A 16,195-nucleotide genomic window follows, 5' to 3' on the forward strand; every position below is an offset into this window, starting at 1 on the left:
TGTGCAAAATCTTTTTTAAAAATAAAATGTAAAAAATGGACCAGACTCTTAATTCCCTATAATCCCTATATAGACCAGTGAGCAGTGCTGGTCAACATGTCATTGGGGTCATCAGGTGGGAACCTCCTTTCATCTGTGTTTCGTCTAGTTGGGCCCATGACACCTCCAGGAGGCTAGACAATGATCACTGATGTCACAGAGTCGCTCCACTAATGCCAGCCATCACTGCTCCTCACACCACAACAACCATCTTTTTTTTCCAACCAGAAACTACCCCAGCCTCTCAACAATTGCACACCAGTAATAGTGGGTTGGGGATACAAACCGTGGTTTGGGTAGGGGGTAGAAATAGAAGACGCAAAGATGAATGGGATACAAACCGTGGTTCGGGTAGGGGATAATGAAAGTAACAAGGGTGCCAGAGATGGAGGCAGGACAAGACACACTAGCAGATTTAGCAGACAAATTCAACTAAACAGTCCGACAATCACTAAAAATGCCAGCAAAAACAAGGCCATACAAGCCAACTTATCAAAAAAATGGGTCACCCTCTCCACTTAAATACATCCTGGATCGGGAGTGATGCTGTAGGGTCAGGAGTGATGCTGTAGTGTCGCGAGATTGTGTGAGACTATCGGCAGATTCAAACAAGGCGCGCCTCAAATAGAGCAAACAATATAGTAAGATTATAATTACGGCAATAACTACTGTTTAAATAAATATATTATCAGGTGAAACAAAAACAAAACACTGGAGTACAGTGAAGAAAGCCTGGAGAGCCTCACGCTTTGTGGTTTTGTGCGCCTGTCCAGAAGTTCTGGCTTGAAGTCTGTGAGGACCTATCAACATGGCTAAAGTGTAGCATCCCTGCATGCCCCACACTGTGCATACTGGGTGACTTAGACAACATCAACATGGAAATTAACTCAGCACACATGGTTCCCACAGTGTTATGTATCGCAAAGAAAACTATTCTCATGAACTGGAAAGCGAAGAACAACCTGTGTATTAACCAGTTTAGAAATTTTCTTTTAGATTATATTAGCATGGAAACAATGTCTGCCTCCTCAAAACATCAATTGGCTGAATTTCATTCTCTCTGGTCCCCTCTGATTAGCTTTATCACATAGTGGTGGTGGTGGGTTGCTGTCCCGTCGCTCTGGGCGGTTGGGTGTGTGCTGGGGGGGGCTGTGTGGCTTCGGGCATCTGGTGGTCTCTCGGGTCGTGGGGACCGGGTTGGTCATTGCTGGGGGGGACTGTGTGTCGGGCTTGAAGGGCAGTTTTGGGGGCTTGCGGGTGGGGCTGTCTTGCGGTGTGGGGCGGGGTCCCTTAGGGGCCTTGGGGTGGTGGCTGCTGGCTCTATGCCGGGTGGCCGGGCCGCTCTGGCATGGGTGGTGGTGCTGGGCCTGGGCCCTGGTGGCTGGACTGACTTTGCCCTGGACGCGCCACAGTATGGGTGGGTTGGTGCAGGTCCTGGTGCCGGGCTTGTTGCTCTGGGACCTCCAAGGTGTCCGCAGATGGTTGTTTTTTTTTCAGGGTGTTGGGGCGTGCGGTGGGGGGTGCTTTTCCCCTATTGGGGGGGGCCTGGGGGGGCCTGGGTGATGGTGGGTCTCAGACCCGGGCTGTTGCGACTGGTGTGACCGGGTGGTTTGTTTGTTTGTTGTTGTTTGTTGGTTTTTTGTAGAGGTCCTCCGGGGTGGGGTTGGGTTGAGTGGGGTGGGGCATCCCGCCCCAGAGGTACCTTCTGGGAGTACAGTAGCTCCCGGAATATGGTCGCTGCAGGCCCCGAGCCTGGTGGACATCAGGCCCTCCTGCCCTGTGTTGGCTCCCAGGTAGCAGGGGTGCCTATTGCAGCCAGTCCCTTGCTGCCCTCTCCGGGGGAGAGTAGCTCCCCTGGTGTATATCCCCATACCCCTCTCCCTTCTGGCTCCTGTACACAGCACACACTCACACATGAAGGGTTTTGGGGGCGTGTGTGTTCGGTGGGGTGTAGTGGATGGGGCCACGTAGGTGGTCCCCTTTGGTTGCACTCTGCAGTTCCCCGCCCCTGTTTTAATTACACCTTAGACATTACTACTTATCAAACACACTCACACACACACATTAGGTCTTGGGGGGTGGTTACACTGAGTGGCATCTGGTGGGCGGGGCTCTTTGGGTATGTAGGCTGCCCAGAGGGCCGCGCTCCCAGTTCTACAAGTTTGGCTGCCCCTCAATTTTAATTGCTCACTATTAGAAAATATTGAAGAGCCAGAAGGGTGAGGGGAGGGGTCTTCTTCCCACACCCCTGCTTCCTGGTTGCTGCTCGGAGCGGGAGGGGCCAAGAGGATTAATTAATTGTTCTGCTGGTTCGGGGTCTGTGGTGGCTGGGGGGCTGCTGGCCCCCTGGTGTGCCCACTGCACTACACCCCAGCGGAGTCGAGTTGGGACGTGAAAGTGTATGTGGTAATGATTGGGCCTGGATCTGGGACTTGCTGTCGCCTGGCCTGCCTGTGCTTCTCCCGATGGGGGGGCGGCGTTGCCTCTCCCCGCTGCTCGCGACTTCACGTCTTGACTTCCAGGGCACTTGGCCAGGGGCGCTGGGGCAGGCGCTGACCCACTGTGTGGCTGTCTGGGGCACTTGGCCCTCCTGGGTATTGGATGGGGCCTCTGCCGGGGGGTTTGGGGGCGCTCGGGCTCCTGGGGCCCGGGTCCAGTGCACGGCCCGTGTCTGGGCGGCTGGGGCCTGGCGTGGTCGGTGGGCTGTTGCCCCTGGCTCCCGTAGGGCCTCTGCCCTATGCATATGGGGGCTCTGTCCGGGGGCTTCCTCTGCAGTCTTCTGGGTAGATGTGTGGTTGCCCCTGCGTGGGCTTCCTGGGTTCTGTGCTCCGTGGGGGCTGCTGGTGGCCTGGGTCTTGTGGCCCTCTCTGCCTGCTTCTGATTGCTTGGGGGGGCTGTGGATTGTGGCCCTGTACGCTTATACACTCATAACTAAGCACGGTTATCATGTAGGTCCTGTGCCATGGGTGTTGCATGTTCTCACACACACACACACACACACATTCATTAGTCCAGTAGCATGGTCGCTAAGCAGTTGATGTATTATCATGTCGTCTCAGGTCATCTATATCCACAGCTGTGTTGTATGCGAATTCTTGTGCTTGTTTTTGTTTGTTTGTGTGTTTGTTTTTTCTCTGCTTGTCTGCTTTCAGGTGCTCCTGGTGGCGCTAAGGCTGGATTCCCCTCAGAGGCCATGGATTGTTGTCTGTTTTGTTTTTTACAGGTGTAGCAGCTGGTTGTCTGGTTTTTGTTTCTATTTTTGTTCTGTTTCCTCTTCTTTCCTCTTCTTCTTTCCTTGTCCCCTGGTCCGGTTCAGTTCTATTACATGTCATATATTGTAAACAGAAATAAATAAATGGGCATCAAGGGGAGCTTTAAATCTATAAAACTTCCCTTGGCAAAGCAAATCTGTTTGGCATCAAAGGTATTCAGACTACAATTCTGCTGCCATAATGCTGAACAGGACAAGGGGAAAAAAAAATACATCCTGGATTTCTTCCTTGCTTCTTCCAAGAGTCTGCTTACCCTAAGTGCTCCCTATGCTGGGCCCCCAGCTACTACTGCTTCTTCTAATCCAAATCCACTAGCTAGACTTTACTGCCTCATCTGACACTTCCTTCACTATTTTCCTCACACTCTGTCCACTTATACCCAACTCCCTCAACAATAAGACAACAGACTTTGCAACAAATCCTCTACAACCTACTTCCACTGGACAGATCCTAACTTTCCATCCTCGCTGCTCTGCTTCTTCCCCCAACTCCACATACCTAAGCTTGTTCCTTTCATATGCTTCTGCCACTAATGCCTCCCAAGGAACAGTCAGCTCGATGAAATAGACTCTCATTCTACTCCTACACCACAAGACTATATCAGGCCTTAGATTTGTAGAGGCTATTTCTTGGGGAACAACAAGCTTTCCTCCTAAATCTACTTGCATTTTCCAATTAGAAGTATCCTCTAAGCTGCTTTGCCTCCTTATTATCTTATTAACTTTCTCCCCCTCCTGAACAAACTGAATTGCCACTCTCTTCACCTTAGACCCTCCTAAATTCACCTGCCTTTGTTTATCTTCAATACCTGCAGCTAAGCTTCTTAAAACTTGGTTATGTCGCCACGTATACCGGCCTTGTGACAGACTAACCTTACAACCTGACAAAATATGCCTTAGAGTTGAAGTACCTTAACATAATGAACATAACAGGTCTCCAGTTACCCAGAGTTTTAGATTCTGGGGAGTTGGCAATACATCATATGTTGCCCCTATCAAAAATCTAATACTCCTTTCCTCCATACCGCATAGCTAAGCTTTTTCTTCTCTACACCTTCCCAATTCAACCACTGTCCCTGCTTAGTCTGAGCCACTGCCTTTGTACCCCTAAACATTTCCTCCTGTCTACGAACCTGCTCAACAACTGGCTTTTTCTTCTCCTTGGGACCTGCTCTACTTCACACCAGTTTCCTCCCCGGCCTATTTGAACATTACCCACAATCTCTGTATGTCTAAGAGTTGCTTCTGCCTCCCGAGCTGCCATTCTGGGATCCCATTTCCTCCCCTTGGTTGGGTTTGGAACCACCTTACTAACTACCACATCTTTACTCCCAGCTAACAGGAGCTCTGTCCTAACTTTAGTACATTTAAGTTCCTCTACTAGACTAAATACTGGGAGCTAGAGTATGCCTTTCCCATACAGTGCCACAGTACTTAAGCATCTAGGAACACCTAGCCACTTCCTAAAGTAAAAGCTAACTAATCTTTCCATTCTTTTCTGCAACAGATAATGGAATCTCATACATAGACAGTGGCTACATCAACAGATGAAACAATCCAAATTCCAGATACCACAGCTTCAACTTTCCTGGAAGCCCTGATTTATCTATTCTATCCAGTCCCTCAGCAACATCTTTCCAAAATTTCCCTGCCTGTTGGCCTGGTACCACCTACCTAAACTCTTTACTGCCTTTTCCCTAATTATTGGAATTTTTTCTTAATCTATTACAAACTTTCTATCACTTAATTTCCCTCTGCTTATTGAGATACTTCTAGACTTAGCAGGTCTGATTTTCATACCAGCCCACTTTAGATTTTTATCAAGTCTCTCAAGTATTCTCCTCATACATGGCACTGTTGTAGTTAATTAGGCCGCATTTATCGAGTCTGAATGACATCCCAATGTCCTTATTGTATCCTAGTAAGGTGTATAAGTGAGTCAATGTCTCACTCAGTCCCGGCATACAGCTCGATGTTGTCCATGCAGAGGAGGTGGCTGATGGTTGCTGCACTTCAGAACTGGTCTCCTAAGCCATTTTTAGGGATGATGTGGCAAGGGAGTTCAGGCCTATGCAGAACCACAGCGGAACAGAGTATCTCCTTGGTAGATACCACATTTGATGTTAACTTCTGCAACTGACTTTGAACTGGCCTACAGGGATATCTTTCACAGTACCATTGAGTTCCTGATGAAGAGTTCTGTTGATCAGTAGCTGGCGTTTAGCTCCTTATTCGCAATTCCCCTCTGGGCCCCGCTCACGTATCGAGCCTTGTGCCTTTTCATCTTATATGCAATGATTTCTGACAAGAGCGTCTATGTTGTACAGAGGCAGGTTATTGCCCGGTAGTTGGATGGAACTGCCCCTTTCAGGGGAACTCTCATGATCAGGACTGTCCAACCTTGAGTAAACAGTCTGGTTGGGTCTCATTCACCATCAGCTGGTTCATTTGTGCTGCCAGGTTTCATATTTCATGAAATGGTGCAGTCCATCTCTTCATTCTTGAGACTCTTTCTTGGATGCCTGCCACTGTTATGATCACTGGTTCCTGTTCTGGGAGACTGCTGTCGTCAGCTCCCAGATCCACTAGAATTGGTGTTATGCACGCACTGCTTCTCTCTCCCATATGCTCTTCCAGTATTGTTCAGTCTCAGCCCTGGGAAGGGCTATTCTCATCTTATTACCCTGCCACTGAGTGTATATTTTAAATTGGCTCAGGGAAGAACATCCTATTTATTCTCCTGGCTTCAGCTTCTCTAGTGTACCTTATACCAATGCTTCAGGTATGGTGAGTTTGTTGTATTTATCAGGGATTTCTGTCTCCTTAGCACCTTCCAGAGGCTCTGATAGCTGGCTAGCTTCTCTCCATGTTACCTTGATCTTGGTCTCCAATCTTTGTCTCCATTAGGTGAACTGCGCCTTACTACTCCTTGTGTTGTTCATATTGTAGCAAAGCATCTCTAAGATCACTGCAGTTAAGGACTCACTACATCAGCTTATTTATCTCTGTGATGGTCCCAGGAGGTATAGCGATATAAATGGAATCTGCTATCACAACGAGAGGTCAATGAGATGCAACGTCAAAGGGGAGTGAGGACAGTCCTAGGGGATACGTCAGCATTCCCACAATCCGAGAAAGGGGACAAAGTCGTATTACTGATAAACTGAATGAAAGGGCAGCAGAAACTGCATATTTAGAGACTGCCTGGCCCTTTGCCAAGGCTGACAGATAAAGTACCTTCTTATGGTTTTGCTAGAAGATGTAAATGCAGTAACTTATATAATACACAGCTGCAGTTATCCTACAGATACTTGGCTACAAGATTAATCTAACCAGGAATCTAACCAATTTTGCTAAAACAATAACTGTCAGAATCCTACCTTGAGGCAGTAGTATCCAATGATGCAGAAAAAGGAAATAACTGTGTGCAAGATGGCCAGGATCCGTAACATGGGCTCCATGTATCCACTGCTTTCTTCCAAGACAAAACGGACTGTGACAGACTTCTGGGGTTCTCCAGACTCATCTATCATTCCCTCCTTTAACACCATTGTTTCTCCAGCAAGTGGATCCCACTGGACACTGCTGTCTGGTTGCATGCTGGTGTATTCTACTTCCCTTTCCTCAACCAGGGGCGCAGTTGTAGAAACCTGGTAGAGAGCATTTTAAGTCAGCTTATTCAGAGTAAAGCAAAGTAACAGAAAACATATGTTGTCACTCTAATGTTCTCATTTATGCAAGTCAGGATCTACAGATCTGCCCAGTAACCTGATCTCCATTTGAACAAATTCTTTCTCCCACTAGCCTTTGTGCCTGCACACCTTCAGCTTCCTTTCCCTCCAACCCCTGCTTCAGCATCAAGACCTAGTTCCTGGAGGTTTCCAAATCCCAAATGTGAGTTATTTTACCTTCAGATCCAAACTAACAAATCTCTGTTTAGGGTCTGCTGGGATTATCCATTTCATAAAGTCATTGGGCCTCATGCAAGAACTGTTCGTACGAACAGATTTGTTCTTAAGTCGTGCGTACAAGTTCTTTAAGAGAATTTGCGCATTCACCAATGTTTTCGTATTTTAAACTTTCTTTCAGGTACAAACAGAATTTATGAGTGATCCTGTCGTAGCAGTTTCATAAAATAGTCTGCTGTTATTCGAATCAAGTTTGCTTGACTAATTGTATATTTACTTACTTTGAAACAATCATAGATAAATATATACATTATACCCCATAATTATGCTGACATTATTCTGTTTGACTTAAATTATGCACTAATTGAAGGTTAAGTTGACTCTGCATATAACAAGGTGTGCTGTGATGGACTGGCGACCTGTCCAGGGTGTACCCCGTCTCTCGCCTGATGACCGCTGGGATAGGCTCCAGCCCCCCCCCAACCGACGGATTAAGCGGGTATAGAAAATGGATGGATGGATATAACAAGGCCAATGCCAGCTGGACAGCTAAACATAATCGGAGCTCGAGACTGCACACATATATGCGTAAAAGCACCCATGCCGTTGTCGAGCGCAGTGAGCTGAAGGCCTGGTGTGTCTCGAAACGTTTTGCACAATATTGCTATGATAAGGGTCTCCCACTACCTGAACCAGCCCAGGGAGACCAGAAGGTGTGGTGCCAGAAGACCCCCAAGGACCGCCCCATCAAAGTGCCATCATGATGAGGCAACTGATTGCACAGCTTTAGTTGCAGTCATCGTGCGCCTGCCCATGGCAAGACTTTTTTTTTTTAAGCCATTTTAATATCAAAGCGGTGACAACAGCACACGTAATAGCTTTCTTCGCTTTAGCAAGTCCTGCAATTCCACTGCTGACACAGGCTAAAAATTACAGATTTTCCTTTTTGGATCTCTGAAAGCAGAACTTCAATCTCAGAGCCCGTAAAGTTGTTCTTTTTGCGCCTTGATGCCATTCTCATGACTCAACATTCAACAGTTCCTGGCACAGGAGGGAGGAAGTGTAGCCTTATATGGTATTATTTTGAGCGTGGAGTATGCAAATTTACTATCCTTTTCACGTGCACTTAAATACACACGGGTGGCATTCATCATTTACGCAGGTCGTTTGCACACATTTTCCAAAGTTAAGAGCGTTTGTTAAATCTGACGTGGCGTGTTCGTACGAGACCTTCTTACGAAAAAAGTGAGAGAAATTTAGAATTAAAATACTAAAATGTTCCTGCATGAGGCCCATTGTTATTACTGCTGGCCACAGTTGGATCCTGCTTAATAGTTCCTAAACTCATCTCTTCACTTCGAATTCTATTAAATTCATTAAACCTTTATTTCTGTCACTGGCCTTCTGAGTCCATCATACTCAACTGTCACAAACAGGGATTAAAGCATGCTGTATTAGTAGTGATGGAAGCTCTGACTGACTCTGAATGACTTTTTCATCAAAATTACTTTAAAATTTTTCATAATCAGCATCTGTTTGAGCTGGTGCACTTTAGGGATTGGATCAAGTCGAAACATAAGTAGTTATGTTGAAGAAAAAAGTGTTGGCATCATTATTCAAGAAGTCACCATATCATTATCACTAAGAACAATGCTATAATTTTGAAAAAAAGTGCAAATAAAAAATCAAGGAGTTCTGATAAAAGGCTACAAAATGATTTTGGAGGATGATGCTTTGGAACAAACAAAATCAGGTGGAGACCACACAAGTCATTGTAGGGTAACTGATAAGACTTGAAAAGGTTGCTATAACAATGATAAGTCTCCCACTGCAACCACTGTTCATGGGTTTAGTAAACCAATCGGTGTGGGAGACCCAGTTAAACAGGCTGATAGTACTCCCGGTCTTTTCAAAAACAAAAAAGCTGTTGGACAAATAAAATAATTAAAGATAAAACTTTTACCAGTTAGACATCTTGCATGAAAAAATTACATTAAGTGGAACTAAGCTGGAAGAAATTATGGAAGTAGGTGACACAGAGATGCAATTCTTGCATACTGCCATAGTGTTGCTATAGTTTGGCAACCTTGTAACAGGCTGACTCTTGTCAGCATCCAAGTGTTTGCAAACTTAACTGAAATCTCTGATAATGTCAAAAGTCACAAATGAAATAACAATTATCTTAAAAGTATGATGAAAAAGACCTGATAAATACAATACAAAAGGAGTCTCTCCTGATGAAATGGCTGAAGAACTAAAACTAAGCCATTAATAAAAATTTTAAAAGGAATTTTTTCTCAGGATCTTTTTGTTCACAGAGTGAAAATACCCATAAGAAATTATAGATACCAACACTTCAAGAGTTCATAGCATGTAGACTACATTGAGGCCAAGGAGCAAAGTGGTGCAACACTATTCAATGAACACAAAACCTGTATTAAATTGATCTGCCATCATTCCATATTTCAACAAAAATAGAGTACATTTCTTCATTCTTTACACAGTGAAAGAAAGTGATCTGCTTTGTCTTGTCTTGTCTGTTATAAAATTTATTAACATCTACAGTGTATAGTTACCTTATAAAACAGGAGTATGAAGTTGATTGCAAAGGCAACGAACAATGCCAGCATTCTCATGTTGTAGAAGTTTCTGGCAAAGTAATTCTGCAGAAATTAAAGGGAGTTGAATTTAGTTCCTGAGTGCTCCAGGGTGGGGTGATTCAAAACTTGAAAACTGACGCTTTTCACAGCATCCCATTTCTTTCAATTACATCAAAGTATAAAAGTTTATTTTGATTTTGATTTTATGAACCAGCATTATTTAACTCTGAATTAATCACAGTTGACCAGACAACACAGATTTACCAGAGAGAGATCAAAATAAAAGATCCAAGTGTTGACAATACCAGTAATTTCCTCCGGTAGGCTATGATTTTCTTTAAAAAGGCTGATTCATGTAGATCAGGTTCTTCAGGCTTTGAGTTGTGGTGTCTTCTCACATTTGCTTTCATCTTTTCATACGTCTGCTGCTTCTCCTCTCTGACTATTTGTCCACTTCTGAAACCACAAAATATTTGTCTCTTATTATGTGTCTTAGAGCTATTTCTCAGTGTATATAGATTTTTGTCCACTTTTTTTGCCCACTATGAAGCATTTTATAACGACAACAAAATGTGCATTTACTCAGATGTTCTTTCGGGTTCAGATTCATCTTCTGGTGTTGCTTCCTTCTCTTCTGTTGTAGAACTCTTTGACTGAAAAAGAAAACCTAATTGCCTTAACAAGCATATTTGTAGGTGTGAGTGTACTTTATCCACATTTGCATAGTATAAAGTCTTGCTCATCAGTTTGGTTTGAAGAAGAAGTAATTGAGTTATTAAAGTGCCAGATACATCAATGCAACATTCAAAATCTCATTCGGAAGTTTAATTGATTTAGTCATGACTGTAAGTGAGAGCCTGATGTTTTACCAGAATTAATTCCATTCCTAAAAGCTGGTACCCACCAAGCTTCCAGGAATGGTGCTTAGCTAAAAGCAGATTTTGTGGCAAAGTCACTTAAGTACAACTTCCATGTTCATCACATGAAACAAACTTGGTCAAAAAGTATGTTTCACATCAGCAATCATTGCAAGCAATTGAAAAGTTTAGATGAGCCATTTGACAATTTTACTTTATCCTGATCCAATTCCATGCGCAAAGAGAACAGGAAACAGCCAAAAGAACCAGTGGAGGTCTGAACACGCATGGCCGCATAATAATGCAATCTGCATCTTCTATTGGTTTTCCATATAGTTAACTGAGCAACATGGAGAGAAACATTTGTGATGGTAAAGAAAAGGAAAAGGATTTTAAAAACTTTGACACACCTGATGCCTTTGTCTAAATTCAGGTTTGGGTGTAGTAGCTGGGATTGGAGAGAGAACTGGGGAGTTGAGAAGCTCAGTAAGGCTGGCGTTGGGATTATGGGGGGTAATCTTGTATTGTCCCCCTTCTCTTCTCAAGTCTAAACCAAAAATATCTGATAGCAGCTCGGTCTCACTGCTATTGACTGCCAGATCAGCCAGGTCCTCCTTCAGGGAGCTGCAATCAGACAACCTCTTGTCTCTGTCCTCCGCCTCACCCCGCACATCATCCTGGGTGGGGTCAGGCATGTTGGCCAACAGCTCTGACATCTGAGAATGGGGACAGTATAGGTATCAAGCAACAGGTCTTACTGTATCAAGATTTTTTACTGATCCTTTTAAAAAAAAATTTTTTTCAAAATCATTACGATAACCTTAATGTTCTTGGCCCCCTCCACCAAACTGCCTCCCATGAAGGTATTGTAGAATATTCTGCAAAATCCTCGGGACACACTGAACACTACATGGAGGAGGCCCACCAACACTGACCAGTAGAAGGAGGCCAGGGTGGTCACTATGTCTTTCATAGTCATGCTCTTAATCTTCTTCACTTGCTTCTTTAAGCTCTTCATGGATAACACCTGAAAAAAGGAAGAAAGCAAAAGGTGAACTGTTAGCTTGATGTGACGAAGCTACACAGATACACATGTACTGTTTAGAATGTATACCTATTTCTGCACTAAAATAACAATTCATATACATGGACCCATGCTCTTATTATCTGACCATTTGTGCAAAGTTTGATACAGTGCATTGGGAACATCCTATTATAGGACTGCTTTTTCAGCATAAACCATGTTTAGCCACATGTCAACCTTCAACCGCTGGCTGTCTAGGTGGTGTCCAGCAAACAAACCTAGATAATTTAATCTTTCTGGGAAAAGTCTGGTCTGATTAGGAGAGACAGCATCCATCCCACTTTGGAAGGAGCAGCTCTCATATAAAAAAATATGGACAAATTTATTAGTCATCCAAAAACATGACAACCCAGGGTTGAACCAGGATGCAGAGTTGTAGTTTGTAGGATTCTTTATTGTCATACCAGCTCACCTGTACATGTTTACGGTACAAAATTAGATCTCAGGTCCCGCTTTAAAAAGCCTAATAAAAAGTGTATAACACGAGAAAAAAATCAAATATATAAATAGCAATAAAAACTATAAACAGCAGCAAAAATATAAACAGTTAAGTACACAGATGAGAGCAGGTAGTCCGTAATATTGCATCTATGAGAGTAATGAAATATGAAATATTGCACCTATGGTGGATAAAGTGATTTTAGTGCAGGCCAGTGTGTGGTGCCGAGAGAGAGAGAGAGAGAGAGAGAGAGAGAGAGAGAGAGAGAGAGAGAGAGAGAGAGAGAGAGAAAGAGAGAGAGAGAGGGGTGGGAGTCTACAGAGTATGGCCTGAGTTCAGCAGTCTGACAGCTTCAGGGAAGAAGCTGTTTTTGAGCCTGGTGCTCCAGCTCTGGATGCTACTCAGCCACCTGCCTGAGGGGAGGCGCTAAAACAGTCTGTGTGCGGGATGGGTGAAGTCCTTCATGATGCGGAGGGCCCTCCCCCTGTATCGTGATGTGTAGATATCCAAGGTGGTGGGAAGGCTGCTCCACACAGTCCTCTGTGCAGCCTTTACCACCCTCTGCAGAGCCTTCCTCTCAGCAGCGGTACAGCTGCCGTGCCACACAGTGATGCAGGTGCAGAGGATGCTCTTGACCCCACAACGATAGAAGCTCCTCCGCAGCTTCCTGAGGAAGTAGAGGTGCTGCTGGGCCTTCCTGACCAGGTGGGAAGTCTTGGCACTCCAGGTGAAGTCACTGGATATATGCACCTCAAAGTGGGCATAGAACCTGTTGAGTGCATCTGTGGCAAGGAGGGGTCCCTTGGGCATCGTGCAACCCTGGTGTTGTGGTCTGTGATGCATTTGATGCTCTTCCACATGCGCTGGGGGTTGTTGGTGGTGAAGTGACCCTTAATTTTCTGGGTGTATGTGACTTTGGCCCTCGCGATGTCTGCAGCCAGTCCTTTCCTCGCCTCTGTGAGAGCTGATGCCTCACCTGCCTTGAACGCAGCATCCCTAGCTTTCAGCAGAGCTCTCACCTCAGCATTCACCTGCAGTTTCTGGTTCAGGTAGCAGGTTACTGTCCTGGTGGTGGAGACATCATCAGCACACTTGGAGATGAAGCCGAGGATGGAGGAGGTGTATTCCTCCAGGTCCACCTCTCCCTCACACATAGTTGTCTCTCTGAAGACCTGCCAGTCTGTGCACTGAAAACAGTCCTGGAGCACACTTTTCTGCTGGCTGATATTTCACAGTTATAAGTTCTATCGCCTCAGAGCAGTAGCTTTTAACCAGTCCACAGTTTGTACACCAACCCTCATTCACATACTAACAGAGTCATCCTCCCCGTGTTGTCCGCTCGGAAAAGCTGTAGGCCGTCGATCTGGAAGACTGAGTCCAGCATGTAGTTGTTGAGCCACCTTTCCATGAGACAAAGAACAGCATAGTTCATCATCTCTGTAGAAACATTCAGCATCAGACGTAACAAGTCCACTTTGTTATCCAGTGAGCGGCCAGAAAGACAGTTGAAATTGGCGGTCTGCAAGCCTTTAGTTGGGCCAGGGCACCTGCCCGTTGCTGCTACCCATACTCTGCTGCGCCACTCCATTGTCCTCAGGAGCCGCTGTCTTCCAAATGCGGGTTTCAACTTTGGTGATATAGTAATAACCGAACTATCTCTGATGACCATCAGTTCGGTTGAGCTGTACCTCTCACGTGAAGTAAGCACTAAACTAGTGCTAAAAGCTGCCTCAAAGGTCTTTAAATAAGGCTTAGTCCCGAGAGTTCGAGAAGCCATTGCACCACTGCGCACCGCCATCTTGTGTCTTTACTTTATACTTTTCTCTGCAGTCCATAATGACTGTCTGCTTCTCTATCACCCGAATGTAATAAATCAATAAACATAAGAGGAGCAAATTCAGAAAATATAAAATTAAGACAAAACATTTAACTGGAAAAACCCCATAATACTATTTAATGTGGTTTGCTGACTATTAGATATCTCCCGTCCAAATTTCTATCAGTGAATGACTTGATCATCATATTGATAAATTATATCATACGAAAACCTGGCTGCAGCAAGAGGATCGTTTTAGTGTTAATTAATCAACTCCCTCTGACTATTTAAATTTTCAGATTCCTCAAACCACAGGTAGAGGAGGAGGAGTGGCAGCTATCTTCAGATCAGGGTTACTAATCAGTCCTAGACCCAAGATTATTTTTTGCTCTTTTGAATCTTTGACTCAGTTTATCTCAACCAAAGTGGAAATCACAAAAACCTTTTCGAACACAACAGCTCCCTAAACTTTTTCTCCCACTCAACTGGACTTTCTTGTTGACAGCACTACAATTTCAATGTGAACAATATAGGACAATGTTGCCCTTCTGAAAAGGAAGGTAATCAGTCAGAAGAGGTTGACTCCTTGGTATAATTCACAGCTGCTTGTTTTAAAGCAGACTGCAAAAAAGCTGGAAAGAAAATTACGTTCCTGTAATTTGGAAGGGTGTCAGTAATTTAAAAAGAGTCTAATAACATATAAGAAAGCCCTTTGTAACGCTAGAACTACTTAACTATTCATCATTGATTGAAGAGAATAAGAAGAATACCAGGTTTCCTTAAACCATGTATTTCTTTAACTCTCAGTAGTTGTGACTTCATGAGCCTCTTTAACAATAAAGTTGCTGCTATCAGAGAGAAGATTCATGGAATCCTTCTCACTAATGTCACTGATCTATCATAAAGTATAGCAGCTTTAGAATTGTTAGGGTTTATGGTTTTTGTGAATTTTTTGGGACTTTTTGTTGTTTCAGGTCTTGGTTTTGGCTTTTGTTTCTATTCAGTTTTCTTGTGTCTTGTAGTCATTTGTCATCTTTAGGATTTATCATGTTTATTGCTAACTCTTAATTTGTCTTGTTCTAGATTGCTTATTGGTTTCTCTCTGTTCTCTTCTGTTTCATCTGTGTTCACTTATCTTCAGCTGCACTCATTGACAAATCATTCTCTCCAAAGTATTTAGTTTCCTTGTAGTTTCACAGCATTTGTCAGATCCTCACCATTACAATCCATGCTTTGTGTCATAGTTATTTCTTGTTCATGTTATTTGTGATCATCAGGTTTCGTCAGTTCATAGGATTTGTTTTTCAGTTTAGATTTATGGTGTCTCCCGCTTGGCTGCGTCTTTTGTTCTAGTTCTAAAATAAATCAAGAAGATCACTTTCAACCTCCTCTCATCATACGTGTCTGCATTTGGGTCCACCTCTCTCCACCACCAACCCTGACAAGAAGCATCTTTAGAACCTGATTTGTGTTTAGACTGTTTTGTCCAGTGGATCTTTCTGGGCAAACAACAACAATAGCTTCATCCAAACCATCAACTTGTATGTTAGATCCAATCCTAACCAGATTGTTCAAGGAAGTTTTCCCCTTAACCAACACTTCCATATTGGATTGGATGACTCTATTTTTCTCAAGAGGCTACGAACCACATTCTTTAAAGGCTGCTGTAATTAAACTAATTAAAAAAACTACTCTTGATCCAGGAGTGTTAGCTAATTATCGACCAATACCCAATTTTCCTTTTATGTCTAAAGTTCTTGAGAAAATTGTTGCAGCTCAACTTTGCGATCCTTCACACAGAAATAATCTCTTTGAAGAGAGTCAAGATTCAGAGTGCATCATAGCACAGAAACAGCACTGGTGAAAGTTACAAATGACCTCCTTTTAGCCTCTGATAGCGGACTTGTGTCTGTGCTTGTCCTGTTAAATCTCAGGGCTGCATTTGATACAACCGATACCAACAATCTATTACAGAGGCTTCAAGATGTTATTGGGATTAAAATAACTGCAAAATTGCAAAAAAGTCTGTGGGTGGAGCAGTTTGGTGGTTAAGATGTCCGGAATGATTGTAACCCTGATCTGCAGTCCACAAAGAGCATCCTCATGTCACTGCCAGTTCTCCAGATGACTCACCACTTCGTGCAAAGTTATGGCAATGGCGTCCTCCGTGGACCAGTTCTG

General features: G+C 44.0%; 1 protein-coding gene across 8 annotated transcripts in view; it reads right to left on the reverse strand.

Annotated features, from left to right (window-relative positions):
- ryr2a (ryanodine receptor 2a (cardiac)) overlaps window positions 1-16,195 on the reverse strand; it is a 388,615-nt gene that overhangs the window by 14,875 nt on the left and 357,545 nt on the right. For all 8 annotated transcript variants that reach the window (XM_072372753.1, XM_072372750.1, XM_072372751.1 and 5 more), the window contains 6 exons: window positions 11,496-11,702; window positions 11,086-11,391; window positions 10,401-10,471; window positions 10,124-10,274; window positions 9,795-9,881; window positions 6,691-6,960 (listed from right to left, as the gene is read on the reverse strand). In XM_072372753.1, the coding sequence (XP_072228854.1) occupies window positions 6,691-6,960; window positions 9,795-9,881; window positions 10,124-10,274; window positions 10,401-10,471; window positions 11,086-11,391; window positions 11,496-11,702 (1,092 nt within the window). The remainder of the gene's footprint in view (window positions 1-6,690; window positions 6,961-9,794; window positions 9,882-10,123; window positions 10,275-10,400; window positions 10,472-11,085; window positions 11,392-11,495; window positions 11,703-16,195) is intronic.

This window comes from Leuresthes tenuis, unplaced genomic scaffold, assembly GCF_036924035.1.
Source record: "Leuresthes tenuis unplaced genomic scaffold, fLeuTen1.0.hap1 SCAF_20, whole genome shotgun sequence".
Classification (NCBI taxonomy): Eukaryota; Metazoa; Chordata; class Actinopteri; order Atheriniformes; family Atherinopsidae; genus Leuresthes; species Leuresthes tenuis.